Here is a 19422-nt window from a genome sequence, read left to right as displayed (position 1 = left end):
TATTTCTTGTCCAATTTTTTTTTATTGTTTTTTTGATTCATTTTCTGTTAATACAAAGAGATTTTTAGCTGTCTTCACTCTACTTAATGCAATGTAGAATTATCCATGTGAAACACATGGTGATGTTAAGTCAACACCAACATTAGATAATGCAAAGAGATTTTTAGCTGTCTTCACTCTACTTAATGCAACGTACAATTGTCCATGTGAAACACATGGTGATGTTAAGTCAACACCAGCGTTAGATAATGTTTTTGACTTTTGTTTATTGTCATACTAAACGCCAATTTCACAGGAAACTGTGTTCATTGAAAAATGAAATTATATTCCCTTTTGTTTGAATACATATGAATCCATGGAATATATGCTTTCGCTTCAGCTCTGCCACCTGTGATGTGTTCACAAACCAAACATTTCTTCCTTATTTCCACTACACGCAGTCATTTTTTTATATCTAAGTTTCTTAAAACATCACAATTGCATTTACCTTTAATTGTAATTTATGCGGAGGTAAACCTGAAGGCTCCAGAAAATAAAGTGTTTCAGGTGTTACAGAGTTGTATTCTTCAGCATTACAACTATCTGGCATAATTTGGTCTGAGGAATAAACTGTTTTCAATTCTCCTGGAATCTTAATTTCGGATAAAATTTTTTCATTCAGTAAACAGTATTATTTGTTGCGGCTAAAAAAAAGGCAATTCTCTTGGTTGGGTGTAGCAATTCAAAAGCAAACATTGATGATATTTTAAAAGCTAAACGCCAGTTCCATAAATCACATTAATCTTTTCTGCTTATCTTATTCCTAATGTCGCCTTCCTTGATAAGTTTTTGATAAATAAATATATTTGTTATCTTTATTTTTCTATATATTCTTTATTTTGCATATTTTGTGTATTGGTAAATAAATATATTCGTTGTCTTCATTTTTGTTGTATTTACTGAATTGTACATATTGCACAAAATGATTATACGGCCCGCACTCGTCAATCTCTTGGTTATCTGGCCCGTCGTGAAAAAAGTTTGGTGACCCCTGATCTATATCAACTGGATGCACTTCTTTTGATTTTATGTTTTTCTTGATTAACAGCATAACACCTCCTCTCTTCCTATCCTGTCTATCCTTTCTGTACACACATAGGCGCCTCCATAGCCAGGTGGGAAGGAGCAGCAGTGCATAGCACACGCTTCTTGAATAGACCGGGGTTCGAGCCCGTCACCACCAAATACGGAGGATGCGGAAAGGTCAGGGAATGATCACCGCATATTCCTGGAGCAATATGGCCTTAGTTGCTAATGCTCCTAAAAACCAAATAACAAACAAACAAACAAACTTTCTGTACACATTGTACTCCCCAAATTCCATTTCTGCATTCCTAATATCTGTGTGACACCACGTCTCTGACATCCCAACAATATCCGCCTTTGATGTCTTGACCAACACTTCAAATTCATCAAATTTATTTACTATACTTCTAGCATTGGTATACATGCAAGTATACATGCACCTATTCTTATTCTTAGTTACCCTCCCATACACATCCCATATACCCACCTATTTCACAATGACTGCCATAAGTCCTTGAAACCCCCAACACCCCTCGCTCCAGGCCGCTGCTTATGCTAATAGAAGTAGTGCAAGAATCACCTTCACCTCTGTCTGCAGCTACTTTTAACCTTTTAGTCTGTGAATCCTCCCACAAGCTAGCAGTTTTCCGACCCACCTAATACTGCCTCAATAGCATCAGCAAATATTCTTGCACCCTTTCTATTTAAGTGTATCCCATCCCTCTAGAAGCAGTCTCTCTTATTAATCTATCTCTCAACAATTGAGCATATACATTTGATGCCTTTTCAACCCCATATCACATACTATGGGAGGTATTTAATTGATGTTCTAGTTATTACTGATAGTAGTACTATCCAAGACATTTTACATTCATTTAATAATATTCATTCTAGGCCCAAATTTACATGGGAAAGGGAGGATACGGGTACAAAGTCATTAAATTTTCTAAATTTCATGCTTACGTAGGACTCAAATAAAATCCAATTTAAAATCTATCGAAAACCTACAAACACTGGTATGCTTCTACATTTTAACAGCTATCACCCATTCACCTACTAAAGATCGATTATCTTTAATCAATTTCTAAATGCCTACAAATATTCAATGACGGAATCTCCTTTGGGCTCAGAAATACAAATATTAACCAGCAGATTCTTAAAGAGGGGTTATCCCTTTGCTACAATAAACTGAATTAGGGTACAAGCTAAGGATAGGATACAAAATACTACACCAACCAACAATAGTAATATCAAAAAATACTATTTCTGTCCCATATGTTGAACAGTGGCACAAACAGCTTGACAGATTTTTTAAAGATATACCGAATTTAAAATTGTGGCCAGGCCAATACAGAAATTACACAATATACTGAACAATCGCTCAGTCCTTTCCGCGTTCGCAACACAAATTAATTACCTCATATACAACATTTCTTGTGGTGATTGCGATTTATCTTATCAGGGTTTGACCCGTTTTCCTTTGAATATTTCTGTTAATCAACATGCGGCCTCAGTTCGGGCTTCTTGTTCAGCAGCTTCAGAATTAGCCTTTCACGCCATTAACAAAAAACATACTTTTTTATTTAACAAGGCCAAAATATTTAGTATCCAACGTAATTATACGCGACTATTAATTGCATAAACCGTAGAAATTAAATTACATGAAAATTCTGTTAATGTTCATTGGCCCTATCTCATTTCCGTTTCGTGGGCTTTTAAAAGCGCATGTGCAAAGACAAATAATCCCTATTTAAGTTTCATACTCACCCCTATACGGTAATTTTCATTCCTGTGATCACGACATACGGTCGAAAAGCTTTGTCAGCTTCAGGAAGGAAAATCGTTTTGCAATTTTTTTTGTTAAATTCTTTTAATTAATTTTCTTATTTTTAATTGTGTTAAATTGATTTTTAATTATTTTTTAAACTATTTGTTACTGTAATGTAAGTTTTTTGATTTTTTTCGTTTTAATTTCTGGAGAATGTAAACTTCTCTTGTTATTTTACAAATATTAATATCAACATAGAACGTATTGAGCATTACAGCTCTGGTTCATACTAATTCAAGAAATATAGTCACATACCGAGGAGCAATGTCCCAATTTGTCTGAAATGTAAAATAATGAACCAATGTATATACCCCACCATGATTTATGGAAGAGAAATTTTGGCACTCACCAAAATAATGGAAGATAATGCATTTTTAGCATTATCATTAGTAAAGGCATATGATGCAAGAAAGCAGGCTTATACAGCATCAGCCAAAAAAATATCTTCTCATTTCACCCATCCACTCACTCCAAATGTCTGTCACGTTCTGCCTTGAATCTATTTTTTAAACTATCAACTTTTACAACGACAGATGGAAGTTTGTTCCGGCAATCAACCACCCACTGGCTAAAGGCAAACTTCTGCACATCTATCCTACAACTGTCTTTCCTCAATTTGAATTTATGCCCTTTCAGGTGATTATTCTGAGCAAGAGGAAGAATCCCATCAGCATTGAGCATGCTCAAACCATTCAAGGCCTTATAAACCTCAGTCAGATCACTTCGCAGGTGCCTAGTCTCCAGACACTGTAATTTGCAAAACTTAAGCCTTTCTTCATAAGAGCAACCCTTCGTAAGTTCCATTCACTAATCTTGTTGCCCTTCTCTGTACTCGTTCCAGCAGCTCTTCATCCTTTTTAAAATGAGGCATCGAGACCTGTATACAGTACTCAAGGTGTGGCCTGACCATTGCCTTATACAAGGGGATAACCACATCCTTATCCCTGCTAGAACAATTCCTGTATATCATTGACAAGACACCATGAGATACTCTTGCAGACTGGAGAAGCTGAAAACTACACAGTGAAGAATGGAACAAATTATATTAGGAATCAGACTGTTAGATAAGAAGAGAAACACATGGATTAGGCAGCAAACACAAATAAAGGACATTCTTATCAAAACTAAAGGACTGAAATGGTCTTGGGCAGGACACATAGCTCAAAGACATGATGACAGATGGACTAAGAAATTAACATAATGGTACCCAAGAGGAGCTAAAAGAAAACCCTGAAGACAACAACAGAGAACAACAGATGAAATTCACAAGTAGTAACTAGATGGCCATTGCACAAAGCAGAAGGAATTGGAAAGTTGCTGGAGAGGTCTTCAGTCTTCATCCTGCAGTGGATTGAAAATGGCTGATGATGATTTTACTTTTATCCTAAATACAGTCATATTTGGAGAACCAATTCTTCATCCAAAAGTGATATTCAGAGAACGAGCATTTTGAACTAAATTTAAATGAATCAATTTTGCAAAAAAAAAAAAAAAAAAACTGCATAAAATTTCAAGTGCTTCTCAGTACCAGTGAAGATAAAGACTGTTTTTCAGTACCAGATCTATCGGTTCTTTTTTTATAATAATGAAAGAAGAAAGAATTAATTTATAGTGGTCCTTAGTTGAGGAACTGATAAGTGCACAAGAAAGCTTGAAATATAATAAATTATCCTAGTCATGTTTGGTATTTTAACAATTCCTTACAGCAATTATTAAAAAGAGTTCAAATTTTCTCGTTCTTGTGAAACTTTAGAAATGCTTTTGACAACTAAATAATAGTGCCATTGTTATAAACAACACCTTGATTTGGTATTTCTGAAGGGGGCAAATAGTATCTTTTTTGTAGCAATCAGAATCATTTTATGTTTAACTGACAATCCAAACAAAAAGCTACAGACAGAAATAATCCTAGTTTAGTTAATGTTTGAAAGTGTACTGTACTGTACTGTACACTTTCAAACATTAACACACTTTACTGTACTGTGCTGTACTGTACTGTACTAGTAAAAAATCATATATATATGTCTGTGTTTTAATATAAACAGAGTTTAGTTTAGCACTCATTAAAGCATTGCTAAGGCAGACTTTGAAAATGCTTTGGCAATAAGGGTAATAACAGAAGGGACTGAATCACATTGGTCCAATACAAGATAGCATTCGTGACATTATTGATGACCCTAAATAGATAGCTAATGAACTATATAAATTTAAAAAAAAATTTATTTCGTTCACGATTACTATCTAGGCTAATAGTATTGTCAAGCCCTTTTGGGCTTGACAGTACTATTCGCCTAGATAGTAATTACGAAGAACTAGACAATTGTGTGATCACCAAAAATGGATTGGTAGAGAAATTGTTAGACTTAAGTGTGAAAAATGTATAAGGAGCTGTTGGAATTATTAATTAATATTAAAGGAAGCTTCACAGAAGATGTTGTTAAATGTTTATTATTATTATTATTGCTCTTATATTATTTCTCCCTGATTGCAGGGTTCCACCTCGTGACGTGATGGGTATTGCTACCAAGTACACAGGGTGGTTGTTGTTATGTCTGGTGTTACTGTTGTTCGAGGAACTCTCTGACTATCCTACAGGTGTTCAGGAATGCGACTTTCTGGAGTTCCTTGTAGGTGTTCACTGGGCTGCTAGGCTGTTATGTAGGGTCTTTGGCACCATACTTGTGGTTGACATGATGATCAGGATGGTTGTTACTTGTTGCATATGCCACATCTCTTTGATCTCTTGTCTTAGGTTCATGTACTTCCTGATTTTCTTCCCATGAGTTTTCTGCAGGTTGCCAGTGTTGGATACCACTATGTCAATCAAATAGGTAGCCTTTTCCTTCTTGTCCACAAGGGTTATGTCCAGTCTGTTGTGCGGGATTGTCCTATCTGTTATTATGGCGTGGTCTCAGTACAGCTTGTGGGTTCAGGTCTCTAGTACTGCCTGGGGTTCGTACTTGTAGTACAGTACAATTTCTTCGATCAGCTGGTATTTCATTGCTAGCTTCTGATGTACTATCCTGACTACCTGGTCGAGTCTATGAGTACTCAGTCTGGGTGATCACCTTGCATCCCGCGGTAATGTGTTGGATCATTTCTGAGGCCAGGTGGCATCATCGACATGTGTCATAAGACACTCTGGGCTCCTTGGCGATGTATTTTCTATAGTTCCTAGTGTGAATTACCAATCCCTCTCATGAGCCATGCCTTGGAAGCAATTTTATCTATGTGATCTTGATGGAGATCATTTTAGTGTCTGCCATGGAGTGTGCTCTTTGCCCATCTTTCTAGCTTCGTTTGTGCCTTCTGGTTGGGAGGGGATTCTTCGCTTAGGTTGAGTGGGTATACCACTTGTCTATCTTCCTAATGGCCTGCTGGAGTGCTGCTGTGTGTTTCTGGAAGTAATCTTTCAGGTTAACAATCGTTGTCTGTTGCTCAACGAGGTCTATCAGGCCCCTTTCTCCTTCTTTCTGGGCAATTGTCAGTCTCTCCACGGCTGATTTCAGGTGGTGTTGGTGGCTCTTGGTTGTCACTGTCCTTGTCTTTCTCATGATATCCTCCAGCTTGGTGTTAGTCCAATCTATGACCTCGAAGAAGTATGTTAGCACTGGGACTGCATAGGTGTTTATGACTAACTGTGTTCCTTCCGTTCAGCTTTGTTTTCAGCAGGATTTTGAGTCTCTGCATAGTGGATAGCAGGTTAAGCGCTAGACAGAACCACAGGGCATCTCACTGAAAGATTCCTCTCTTGATGAGAATTTGCCTGGTTGTGATGTTTTCAACCTTAATGGTGGTACTCCATTTCACCATCATTTCTCCTAGGAAGTTTGTCACTATCAGATTGACTATGTAGATGTTCAGCCCCTCTATTAGCTAGCTATGGGGCACAGAGTTGAAGGCTTAATCGATGTAGGCTGTGTACACGTTTCTGCACTTCTTGTAGGCTTGCTCCATAACTGCAGCATCTATGGTTAATTGCTCCTTGCATCCTTTGCTCAGCCGCTTGCATCCTTTCTGTTGTTCGGCCATTATGTTCTGGCTCTCCAAGTGGTCTGATATTTTACTAGTTATGCAGCTGGTCAGGATCTTGTACATTGTTGGGAGGCAGGTGATTGGCCTATATTTCGTGTTTTTTGTATCTTTATCTTTAGGCTTCAGATATGTGATTCCTTGAGTGAGAAACTTCGGGATTGTCTCTGTGTGCCTTATCATTCGGGGGTCTACTGCTCTGCCAGGTGGTTGTGTGTGCAAGCGAGCTTCTTGTACTGATAGTTGTGGACGTTATCTATTCTTGGAGTTCTTGATCCTCTGTTTTACTTCTTCCCGAATATCCAACTCTCTCATTTCTTAGTTCTAATTCTATCCAGGGGGCTCGGCTGTTATGTCTTACTTCCCTGCTCCATATGTTTCCCCAGAACTCCTCAATCATCTTCTGCTCAAGTGGTCCGTTTCCTTTCCCGTCTTCTCCGAGACTCCTGTAGGAGCCTCTTTGGTCCTCATCAAAGATTTGGTTGTTTATTTTCTCTGAGATCTCTCTTTGTATCGGTGTAGTCTCTTGCTGAGTGCAAGGAGGTTCTTCTCTAATGTGTCCAAGTACGTTCCTGTTCTCTGATTTTTTGTCTCATGTTTGCTGTGGACACTGTCTCTCTTGAGGATGCTTTTCACTTTTCCAATTAATTTTTTACTCCTATTGCCCCGTTGGTACTGGGTCAATTGGTCTATCTTGACTCTTAATTCTTTTATCTTCTGCTGAAGTCTTCTTTCCCAAGCTGGCAGTTCCTTCTGTTTTCAGTTCTTCTGCTGCTGGTCTCTCGTTTCTCTTCCATTAATCCTTGTGGCTGCTACTGCAGCACAATACATGGCTGTGTGGATGGCCTCTAGTGTTGCACCATTGCTGTCAAGGTAATGCTGTGTTATGTGCTGATTGAGGTGGTCTGTGACTCTCCACAAGGTCTATTCAGCCTCTGCTTCGGTATCACGTTAGTCTTTGTGGGGTCCATTCCTTCGAATTCTGTTAGGGCCTTCTTTCACTTATCCTCTGTTCTGGATATCATGACCTCGTCTCTTTCCACTTCAGCTGCTGTGCGTTGTATTTCTTCTTGCTCTTCCTCCTCTGGTTCGGTGGTGGTATGTTCTTCCTCCTCCTCTGTTTCCATATTCTTTATCCTTTGTAGTTGATCGCTCACATCCTGCTTGATTTTTTGCAAGATTGCAGGAGCTATCAGATTCTTCGTGATGATGGTCCTTCTCTGGTCAGCTATTCCCTGTTCGGTGACCTGAATATCTGGGAATCGTTCCAACCACTTGGGATGTAGTCTCTCCCTGTAAGTTGTCATATAACCCCAGGGGCTCACATCTGGTGAGTATGGGCTTGGCACACCCAGGGTCCTGAACCAGATATCATCATTCTTCTTTTCCTTGATGATTTCCTTCTATTTCTCTCTCTAAGTTAGAATTTTTTTTTTTTTTTTGTCTAGTGCAGCAAAAGCCTCAGGCTTCCTTGCACCATTTGGCTAATGATAATAATAATAATATCGGTCTCCAGCTTTGTTATATCTTAGTATGCTTGCATGATGTACATATTCACTTCGATGCTCCACTTCATGCGTTAGCATTTTCTTCGTTCCTGGGTGGTCACTAGCTGGTGCAGTTACGCAGAAAGCACTTCCAGTCAGTGGGGGCTGGATGTGGTCTTGCCTTTCTCTTGTGGTAGCCATACAGGGGACAGCGCCACTTGCTCCACTGTCTTCCTCGGTAGACTGTCTCTGATTTTTTGAACCAACCCCTCTGCCTAAGACCTGAACACGAGTGACTTTATCCTGCACTACACTTGATGCAGTATGATTAATATTTCTCCGCGACATCATCCATCTATTGAGGTGGACCTGTTTAGCTTCGGCTTATATCCAGTGGTAGTTCTTGGGAGTGACACCACTCTGACCTTGGGGTAGGTAGATCCCTTGGATCAACTTTCACGATGTTTATTTATTTATTAATTTTTATTACTATTAATTTATTATTATTCTAATTTATTACTATTATTATACCAGTCTCCCAGCATGATGGAGCCGCATTTACTTCCGCAAAGGCGAGACTCGAACCCGGGTCCATCAGGCTGGTAGTCCAGTGTCGTAACCACTGATCCATCATGCCACGTTTATTATTATTATTAGTAGTAATAGCCATATGGTGCAAGGATGCCTGTGGCTTATTCTGCACTAACCAAAAAAAATTCCTGAGCTACCCTGAGAGAGAAAGAGAGAGAGAGAGAGAGAAGTAGAAAGAATCACCAAGAAAGAGAAGAATGATGATATCCAGCTCAGTCTATCATAATGCATGAGACTTTGAACTTGGTTGAAGTTCATGCAGATCGGAGATGTACAAATGTCTCTCCAGGTTACAAATGTGGTTCCCAGAATGAAATAGGTAATTACAGACATATAAATCCATATCCACAAGATTTCTGTGGTAAGGAAAATTATGAAATCCATGATTAAGTATGTAATGCAGGGTCACCTGGACAGAGAAATCATATGAGAAACACAGCATAGGTTTGTTAAACAGAAAATCATATCTGGCTAATTTTATGACTATGATGATGAGTTGTCAATAAAGAACTATGTGCAAAGAATAATATTTATATATTTAGACTTTATTAAGGCTTCTAATGCTGTTCCACAGGAATTCCTTTTGCATAAACCAGATGTAGTATCTGTAGTATCTTCCTACCATTAGTAGGAAGATACTACAGTGGGTAAAAGGTTGGTCAAGTGATAGGATACAAAGGGTGGTTATAAATGGCTATTTCTTAGAGTGAACTGGAGTATAAGTAGAGTTCAAAAGGACTCATTATAGAGTCCCCCTTGTTGTTTCTGATATTCATTATTGACATTAATAAATAGGAATTTTCCTAGAAAGGATGAAGAGGTAATTATTGGATTTTATAAAGCCTTGATTAGGCAACATCTTGAGTATACAATTTGTTGCCACTCTTTCAGGAAGGATATATCTATTGGAAAAGGTGCTTTGAAGAACAAGGTTAAATTGTATTAGATTGATACAAAGAAGAATTTCTGTAAAGAAATATTTTAGTTTTGTGGGTTGTAAAGTCTTGAGACCATGATGTATGATGAGCTGCATGATGACTTGATTGAGTATTTAAGGCTCAAAGGACAGTTGGTAGAGTCACTGTCCTCCCCACACCTGGTGGAAAAGACCTGAGTTTGGGTCCCGTCAGTGATGTGAGGAATTTTATGGACCTTTTCTCAATGTGGCTGAGTTAGTCAGTCTCAGGTGAAGGCAGCATGGTTTTTTCTCCCAGAAGCTTGGGTTTTTCATCCAGCAAACAGAAAATAGACCACAGAACATGTGAAATTTACAGACAGTATGTATGGAGCAATATGGCCTTAGTTGCTGATACTCCTAAAACCCTACTATAAACAACAACAACAAGGCTAAAAGGCTCCAGGTAAATTAAAAAAAATGGAGATTATCATTTTTTATTCTTTCACTTGTTAATTATTGAAATAAATTACTACCCAATCTTGTAGAATTAGAGAGCATATTTAAATTTCGGAAAGGGTGAACAGATATCTGGAGGTAATCAGGTAACTTTTTTTTTAAGCTAGATATTTTATTAACATCAGCCAGTCTTCCGTGCATAAATTTTTCCTTTTTAATAATAAAATAAAATGAGAAATGGAAACTGCTTTACATTAAACTTTGCAGAGAAAAATGGCACTTCCATAGCCAGATGGGCAGGAGCAGCAGTGCGTAGCACACGCTTCTTGATTAGACCGGGGTTTGAGCCCATGACCACCAAATATGGAGAATGCAGAAAGGTCAGGGAATGACCACCGCATATCCCCAGAGCAATAGGGCCTTATTTGCTGATGCTCTTAAAAACCAAATAACAAACAAACAAGCAGAGAAAAATATTTTATTATATTTGATTAGCAAATTGAATAAAATGTAAGCATTACTTTGTTTTTCAATGCAGGCTGGACAATATATAATGGTATTGCTGCAAAATTATGGAGTAGGTACTGCAGTCTTTTTGTATGCCACTTTAGAAGTAATAGGAGTTATGTGGATTTATGGTATGTTTGTAAAAATAGTTTTCTTTTTTAGTTTTTCTAAATAAAAAGTGGATAGTTATGAGTAATATTGTAATGTAGGTATATATGAGGCGTGATGAAAAAGTTCAGGAACTATCTTTAATTTGCAGTGGTGTAGTGAATTGCAGCTTGTTGCAACATATTGAATGACTCATTTAGACATAGTAATGCACAAATCATCCATTTATCTGCAGTAACTGAATTGGCATGCATTGATAGAAAGTGTTTTGTTTTCGTCACGTTTTAGAATGAGTGATTTTACTGAACAGCATTTGACTCAATTTTTGTTTCAATTTTGGAAAAATGCAACAGAACCCTACAAAATGTTAAAAACAGCTTTCAGAGAAGAACTTTATATTGTTCAAAGACTTTTAAGTGGTTCACAAAGTTTAAAGAGGACTACTTGTTTGTCAAAAATGATCTTTGCATTAGCCACCTTTCAACCTCAAAAACCAATGATTTACTCACTCATGATCTATTCATTTGTGATTGATGTTTAGCTATCTGCAAGTCGATAGGAAAATTTGTGCTGTTTTATGGGGCTTGTCAGTCAATCTTAACACCAGATTTGGGAATGTAATATGTTTCAGCCGAGTTTGTGCCTCACATCCTCACTGAGATCATAAAGAGGGACTAGTTCTCACTGTTAGGATCATTGTTAACTTGCTGCTGCTCACCCACACTTTGTCTCTTCTATCATTACTGATGATGAATCATGTATGGTTATTATTATTATTATTAGCTACATGGTGCAAGGAAGCCTGAGACTTATGCTGGACCAGCCAAAAAAAATTACCGAGTTACCCTGAGAGAGAAAGAGAGAGAGAGTCAAGAGTAGTCATTTTTCACTAAGAAGAGAAAAATGATGATATCCATCTCAGGACCCTGGGTGTGCCAAGCCCATACTCACCAGATATGAGCCCCTAGGGGTATAACTCAGAAACAATGATCCAGTCCTTTGGAGGACTGTCTTCTCCAAAGCCCAAAATAGCAAGAATCTTAATTAAATTGAAGATCATACATACTTATTGATTATAAATGAAGACCGTTCTTATCATAATGAACAGTACTCTGTGAACAATGACTCAAAGGGCATTATTTATTATGGATTTGTCCCATATGGTAAAACAGTGAACCAGGAATACTGCAAAGTAGTTCTATGTCAATTGTGTGATGCTATTCAAAGAAAATGGCCAGAAAAATGGGCTTGATGGAAGTGATGATTTCCGTCACAATATAAGCACCATTTCCATCAAGGATTTGCTCTCCATTCAAGAATTTCTTGTGAGGAACTCCACTGTGCTCTCCATCCACCATATGCATCAGATTTAGCTTCTTGTGGACCTCCCCCCCCACCAAGCTTAAAGCCTCATTGAAAAGTCACACATTTGCAATTACTGAAAAAATTATTCAGAATGCAACGTATAGAAACTATTGGCAATCCCAAAAGAAGCTTCCCTGGAATGATTGCAGAAGTGCTATAATTGGTATATACAGTGTCATGGAGACTACTCTGAAGGAGATCCCTCTAAATAGTAAGTAAACTTCATCATTCCCCAAATATTAGTTCAGTCCTCAAACTTTTTGGTCACACCTCATATTTTGTATTTATAATATGCAGATGGTTACTATTCTCCATATCTTTTAAAAATTGTGTATTTTCCAAATTACCAAACATTTAACTTTGAAGAATGCACTTAGACCATAATGAACCTGTTTTTTTGATTTTAAATTTTCAACAGATACAGTCACATACGTTGCTCCTCTGCAAATACCATGGTGTCCAGGCATCATGCTTGTAGTTGATGAAAATATCAGCCACCACCAGAAAAATGCTGAGAAGCGTAAGAAGGCAGTAGAACAGTTGTAACACATGAAGTATTTTAGCCATCCAACTAATAATCACCTCAAGGAAATACCATCGTCCTCTTACTGTTAATTAAGAGACAAGTGTAGTACATCATGGCTTCCTATGATGTGTGATAGAAAAGCTTCAGGTTCTGAATGAATAGCACTGGACCCTTTTGTTGATTCTTGAGAATTTTTTGTTGCTATATATAACACATGCTGTGAGATTAGCTTATGGTTGCTGTGATACCAAAATTTTCTGTTACACTTCTTAACATTTACCAATCATCACACATTTGGAGGAGTTTATATGGCTCTTTGTGTATACACACCCAGACAGTTGTAATTATACATGTCTCTACCAAACTTGACTTGCATCTTGACTTTGCTTGAGTCCATTTTGTGACAAAACCCATAGGTTAGGGACAAAAGCAGAGCTAACTCCAATGCTTTGTACTCTTCAAACATTTTCCATTTTTTTTTTTTTATCATTTCATTTCAGTTTCTGGAGTCTTCTAATAGTGATCAGTACTTGAGTCTGACTTTTGTGAGCATTGAGGATAGGAATGGTTGTTTGTTTGTTGATACTTCCAGTTGATACACCCGTTATCCTTTATACGAGACTGGATATAATAATATCATGATCTTGTGTGCAGTATGTGAAATTTTGAATGAATTTCCTTAGAAGTTTAATATATAGTTGTTAGATGGAGTATATCAAAAGATGTAGTTGGTATTGGTCATTTTTGCCTTTTACAATGGATATTTTGCTCCCTTTTGTCTTCAAAGAAGTTATCAACTGAGATGCATGTTGGGCATGTTCTGACCTGGAATTTAATCCCATAATCCCATTCTAGAGATATGCCATAGGCTGGGTTATCAATGACTATTTTGCATCCATTGTGTAAAGAGCTGAACTGATTTGTTCTAACCTTTGCTTTTTTAACCAGTGATTTCTTTATATTCAATCTTTTGCCAGCCATATTTCTGTGGTATTATTATAGCTTATTATTATTATTATAATTGTTATGAGATTCAGAGATACCATTATGGAGAGAGAGAGAGAGAGAGAGAGAGAGAGAGAGAGAGAGAGAATCAGTTCTATATTTATTCACCTTATCATTCCCCTCTCATCTATATTTTTTAAATATATATATGCACATGTACCTTCCGTGATGGCAGCTTTAAAGCTATTTCATAATTCACCCAACTTCCATTTGCTCTCTATATTTTGCTGCCTTCCAGTTGATACACCTATATAGCAATATAAGACAACAAAATGCTCCTATCTTTAGCAGCTGAGATGCCATGCCACTTTTCATCATTCACATTAACTTCAGGATCACTCACATTAAGAGTTATCAGACATTGATTACATTAGATGCTATTATAATTAGCAATCTGACAGATTATTCAGTCAGATTGTTAATTAAGAAGAATATTTTCCTGTTTTTTATTTGGTGCAGAGGAGAAAATTGAACTAATTTTTATTATCTTATAAATTTTGCAAAAATAATTTGAGAGTTTCCTTAAATATTTATTAGGTCTGAAGAACTTCTGCTTGGATTTTAGGCTAATGATGCAAAAACCTGTTGGAATGTTTTGGAAAGTAATGTGGGGATTTTTAACTCCTCTCACTATTACTGTAAGTAAATTTCCTTCTTTGATTATTTTATTCTGTTAATATGATGTTATTGTAATGGGGAAATTGCAGAATTTTAATTTTGGAAACCAGAGATTTCTTCTCTGAAGTCTTAAGTTATTTTATAAGAATTAAAAAATTGTACTTTTTTTTTAGTAATTTTGAGGATTTTTTACTTAATTAATGAACTAAACTGTAATTAATAAATAACTTGGTGTACTGTTAGGTAAGATTGAGTCTCTTGGAGCATGACTTGATTCCCTGGAGAAAATTTGAACTAGGGCTCAGTAGAAACCCAAATATCTAATAACATGCTGTTAATGCTATGGGATTACTATTGTATGAGATGCTGTAACTATATTCTATAATAAAGACAGGTGGAACCGAAGCAGTGTATGACTGCCAGGTGGAAAAATTGATGATGTTATTAACCAACTGTCAGTTTTTAAGTTAAAGGGTGTGTGGTGACACCATGGGTAGAAATTGAATCCATGTGGATATAAATGACTCTAAACATAAGCAAACTGAGGACTTGAAAGAAATATAAGGTTATGCTGGAAAAATGTAATGAGAAGGGACAAAATATCTTGTGTCTGCAATTCTGCCCAGAAAAATGTAATGAGAAGGGACAAAATATCTTGTGTCTGCAATTCTGCCCAGAAAAATGTAATGAGAAGGGACAAAATATCTTGTGTCTGCAATTCTGCCCAGACACGAGAGGAGGGAATATATGATGAAAGCCTTGTAGATTAACTCTAGACTTGAGGGATGATTCTGCAAAGCTTATGGAGGGGGAATATTTTTCAACATAATAGAAGTTTATTTTGTAAAGGTGGAATTTGTTTGAACAGAGGTGGTACAAGGATTTTTGGTAATGTCGTTGAGAGGACCTTAAGGGTTTATGGAAACTGCTAATTGGGTTAGGGGAGTCATAGGAATAATTCAGGATAGAGAGGATTGAAAGGGAGGGGAAGTTATACTTTTTATCAAAAGCTTTGGAAATGATCAGACTATACCTAGAGTCAGAACAAGTTCATATAGACATTGAGTCTGTGTGGTGCAAGATGACTTGTAATAATGGGAAGATGATTTTTAAGGTAGGTCAGGATATGTTACTAGCTAAACAATTCTGTGGAATATGACAAAATTCTCTTTATGCAACTTGAATGGGCAGTCAGATAAGATTGACTAATTTGCCTGGTGATTTAAACCCACCCCTTATGGATTGTAAATTGTGGACTGACAACACACCATGTGGGAACTGATTTTTGAGCCATCTGGATGATTATTATTTATTCCAATATATCAGAAAAATTACAAGAGAGCTCTAATATCCTTGACTTGATTCTTACTAAGGATATGAACTGCATCCAAAATTTGACAGTGCAGAAACAAGTAGGGTAGTGGCCACAATGTCGTAAAATAGGAAGTGTCCAAAGAGATTTCTGTGGTCAATGGAAAAAGGGGAAGGGCTTCAATTTCAAGAGAGAGGGAGAGAGGGGAAAGTACTATAGTGGATTTCTTGGCAAAAGAAAATGCATAGAATAATTACAGACTATCGTGAGACAGATTTATATGAGTATTACAAATACAGTCGATTCCGGTTATTAGGAACACATTGGGACTAGTACATTAAGCGGCTGCCCCAATTATCCGAGTTTCATGATACAATGGACCTCCGCATTACAATTGGTTCTCTGTACAATCAAATCACGTTACAATGGACTCACCATAGTAAAGTACCATTCACTATATGATGTGTAGTAAACGCAGGTCATTGTGATCACGTTTGGGAATTGAATTTTAATTCTATTAAACAGTGATCCTAATCAGCGAAAATAGGAGGAATATTATCCACAGGCTATCAAAGTAAAGATATATTAAGCACAAATTTACCCTTTATTACCTTGCCAATTAATAAATTAAATGATACGTGAAAATCGGAAGAATATACATGATAATCGGAATAATTAATACGTACTGTACATACTAATTAGTTGACATTTGTGGGTGGGGGTTAAAATTTAAAACAATAAAAAGATAAGCAATCCAATAACACAGAACACGGCACACACAAATTGCAAGGAACCGGAATCCACTGTATTAAAAGTGTATGTTTGACAAAACCACTGATTGAATAAGACAGGTAAATTCTGAATTTGAGAAATCACTAGCAAAGAGAGAGATCTTAAAGTAGAGACAATGTTCTTTTTGTACATGAATATAAAAACAAAGATAGTGAATAAAGTAGGCCCTTTACTTAATTGAAGTTGAAGAATCATAAAGAGCACTATGGCAGATGAGTTGAATAGATACTTGACAACAATCTTTAAATTTGAAAGTCCATTCGACCTACAAGAGAATAGATAAGAAATCAGACTGCTGTAAATTAAGTAATATAATGATCTCAGATAAGAGTCTATTGGAAAAGCTATTAACACTGAGTGAGAGTAAGGTTCCAGGAGTGGATAGTATACATTCTCCAACATATAAAAGTTATGCATCTTATTATACGTATTCCTTAAAAAAAGCAACATGTGAGTGCATCATCTTATTTAGGATGTTAATGAGATCATCATCATCATCATTAGACCCTGGGTACTGGAGAGATGCAAATATCATCTCAATACACGAAGAGGTGCAAAAGATATAGTGGACAAATATAGATCAGTGAGTTTGACTTCAGTGATGGGGAAAGATCATGGAGTATGTGGTTAAGGATACAGTTCAGGACCATCATGTTTAGGAATAATATCTGTAATGGATATTATTTCTAAAGGTAGAAGTCTTGCCTGACTAATCTAGTTATAATGAATTATTATAATGAAGTCATAAAGCAGTTAGCTGCCAGAAATAACTTTGACCTTATTTACTTGACTTCAGTAAAGGTTTTTATATGGTTTATCCTTGAAAGGTTATTAAATAAACTGGAGCAAATTGGGATTATTGGTAAGATCCTCTGTTGGATCTTATCAGCACTGGCTAAAAGAAAGGACTCAGAATATTCATAAATGGACATTCCTCTGGGTGAACCAATGTAGCAAGTAGAGTCCCTCAGGGATCAGTATTGGAGCCACCCCTGTTTCCAATCTTCTTTAATGTTATTGATAAGAGAAGGCAGGGCAGGGGAAGTTGCCAAAGTTTGCTGATAATTTGAAAGTAGGAAAAAAGTTATTTAATGATAAGGTTATTTAATATTTAATTAAGCAAAATAACCAAGTTATTTTGCTTAAAAATGACTTAGATTGGTTTCACAAAGGCCTGAAAAATAGCAACTGAGGTTTAATACTTCTAAATTAAAGGTTTGCACCTGGGGAACAGAAATTGAGGAGTTACTTTTAAGCTAGGGAGTGAGGAGTTAAAAATGGTCAAGAACAAAAAAGACTTAGAGGAGTTATTAGCATTAGTAGAGACACTTGATGCAAGAAAGCAAGCTTATACAGCATCAGCCAAAAAAAAAAAAAAAAAAAAATCCCTTCCCATTTCACTGATCCATTCATTCCAAATGTTTGTCTAGTTCTGCCTTGAATTTATTTAAGCTATCCACTTCCACAACAGATGGAAGTTTGTTCCAGCAATCAACTACCTGCTGGCTAAAGGCAAACTTGTGCATATCAATTCTACAACTGTCTTTCCTTAGTTTGAATCTATGCCTCCTCAGGTTTATAATCTGAGCAAGAGGAAGAATCCCATCAGCATTGAACTAGCTCAAACCATTCAAGACCTTGCACACCTCAATAAGATTGCCTCACAGGTGCCTAGTCTCCAGAAGCTGCAATTTGCAGAACTTAAGCCTTTCATCATAAGAGCACCCCTTTGTTTCCTTCACTAGTCTTGTTGCCCTTCTCTGTACTTGTTCTAGCAACTCTACATCATTCCTAAAATGAGGCTTCCAGACCTGTATGCAGTACTCAAAGTGTGGCCTGACCATTGTCTTATACAATGGCATAATCACCTCCTACCCCTGCTTACAAAATTCCTGTATATCATTGACAAGACCCCACGACCTACTCTGGCAGGCTGTCAGCACTGCTCAGAAAACTTCATATCTGATTGAACCACCAGGTCTCTGAATTACCACCAGGTCTCTTTCATTCTCCACTACCCTGAGTATAACACCACATAGTTGGTACATTTCTCTGGGGTTAGTGCTACCTGTATGCAGCACTTTGCATTTGTCAATGTTAAACTTCAGTTGCCACTTCTCAACCCATCTACTCAACTTTTCCAGATCCTGTTGCAGCAGCATACTGTCATTACTGTTATTAACAATTTTGCCAACTTTTGTATCATCTGCAAACTTTGAACTATGACAAGAGTTTGATATCCTTTCATCAACATCATTGATAAATATACAAAACACAATGGGCCCAACACCGAACCCTGAAGGACACCACTAATAACATTAGTCCACATAAGGCAGTACCCATTGATTACCACTCTCTGGCTTCTCCCACTCAACCATCATTTTATCCATTGTAGCAACTTGCCCTTAATGCCATACTGTTCCAATTTGTACAGTAGCCTACCATGTGCAACAGTATTAAAAGTTTTCCTGAAATCCAATATATTTTCCCTCAGGGTTCAGTGTTGCGTCCATCATTTTTTTTGTATTTATAAATATTATCGATGATGGTAATATTGATAATGTCCAAGTTTGCAGATGATACCAAGGTTTGCAGGGTTGTTAATGACACTAATGACAGTACACTGCTGCAACAGGATCTAGAAAAGTTGAGCAGATGGGCTGAGAGGTGGCAAATGAAGTTTAACATTGACAAATGTAAAGTATTACATATGGGAAGCAGTAATCCCAGAGTAACGTATCAACTCTGTGGTACCACACTGACAGTGATAGAGAATGAAAAGGACCTGGGAGTAATCGTGCAGACAGATATGAAGTTTTGTGCACAGTGCAG

General features: G+C 37.0%; 1 protein-coding gene across 1 annotated transcript in view; it reads left to right on the top strand.

The window, feature by feature from the left end:
• The window catches only part of LOC150087520 (uncharacterized), a 217197-nt gene that overhangs the window by 165127 nt on the left and 32648 nt on the right, over positions 1-19422 (top strand). The window contains exons 29-30 of the mRNA XM_090372513.1: positions 10896-10995; positions 14406-14506. Of these exons, the coding sequence (XP_090228639.1) occupies positions 10896-10995; positions 14406-14506 (201 nt within the window). The remainder of the gene's footprint in view (positions 1-10895; positions 10996-14405; positions 14507-19422) is intronic.

Source organism: Mastigoproctus giganteus, chromosome 4, assembly GCF_048544385.1.
Source record: "Mastigoproctus giganteus isolate SK-2022 chromosome 4, ASM4854438v1, whole genome shotgun sequence".
NCBI classification, from domain to species: domain Eukaryota; kingdom Metazoa; phylum Arthropoda; class Arachnida; order Uropygi; family Thelyphonidae; genus Mastigoproctus; species Mastigoproctus giganteus.
The sequence above is the reverse complement of the archived record's forward strand: the minus strand, read 5'-3'. Positions and strand labels throughout refer to the sequence as shown.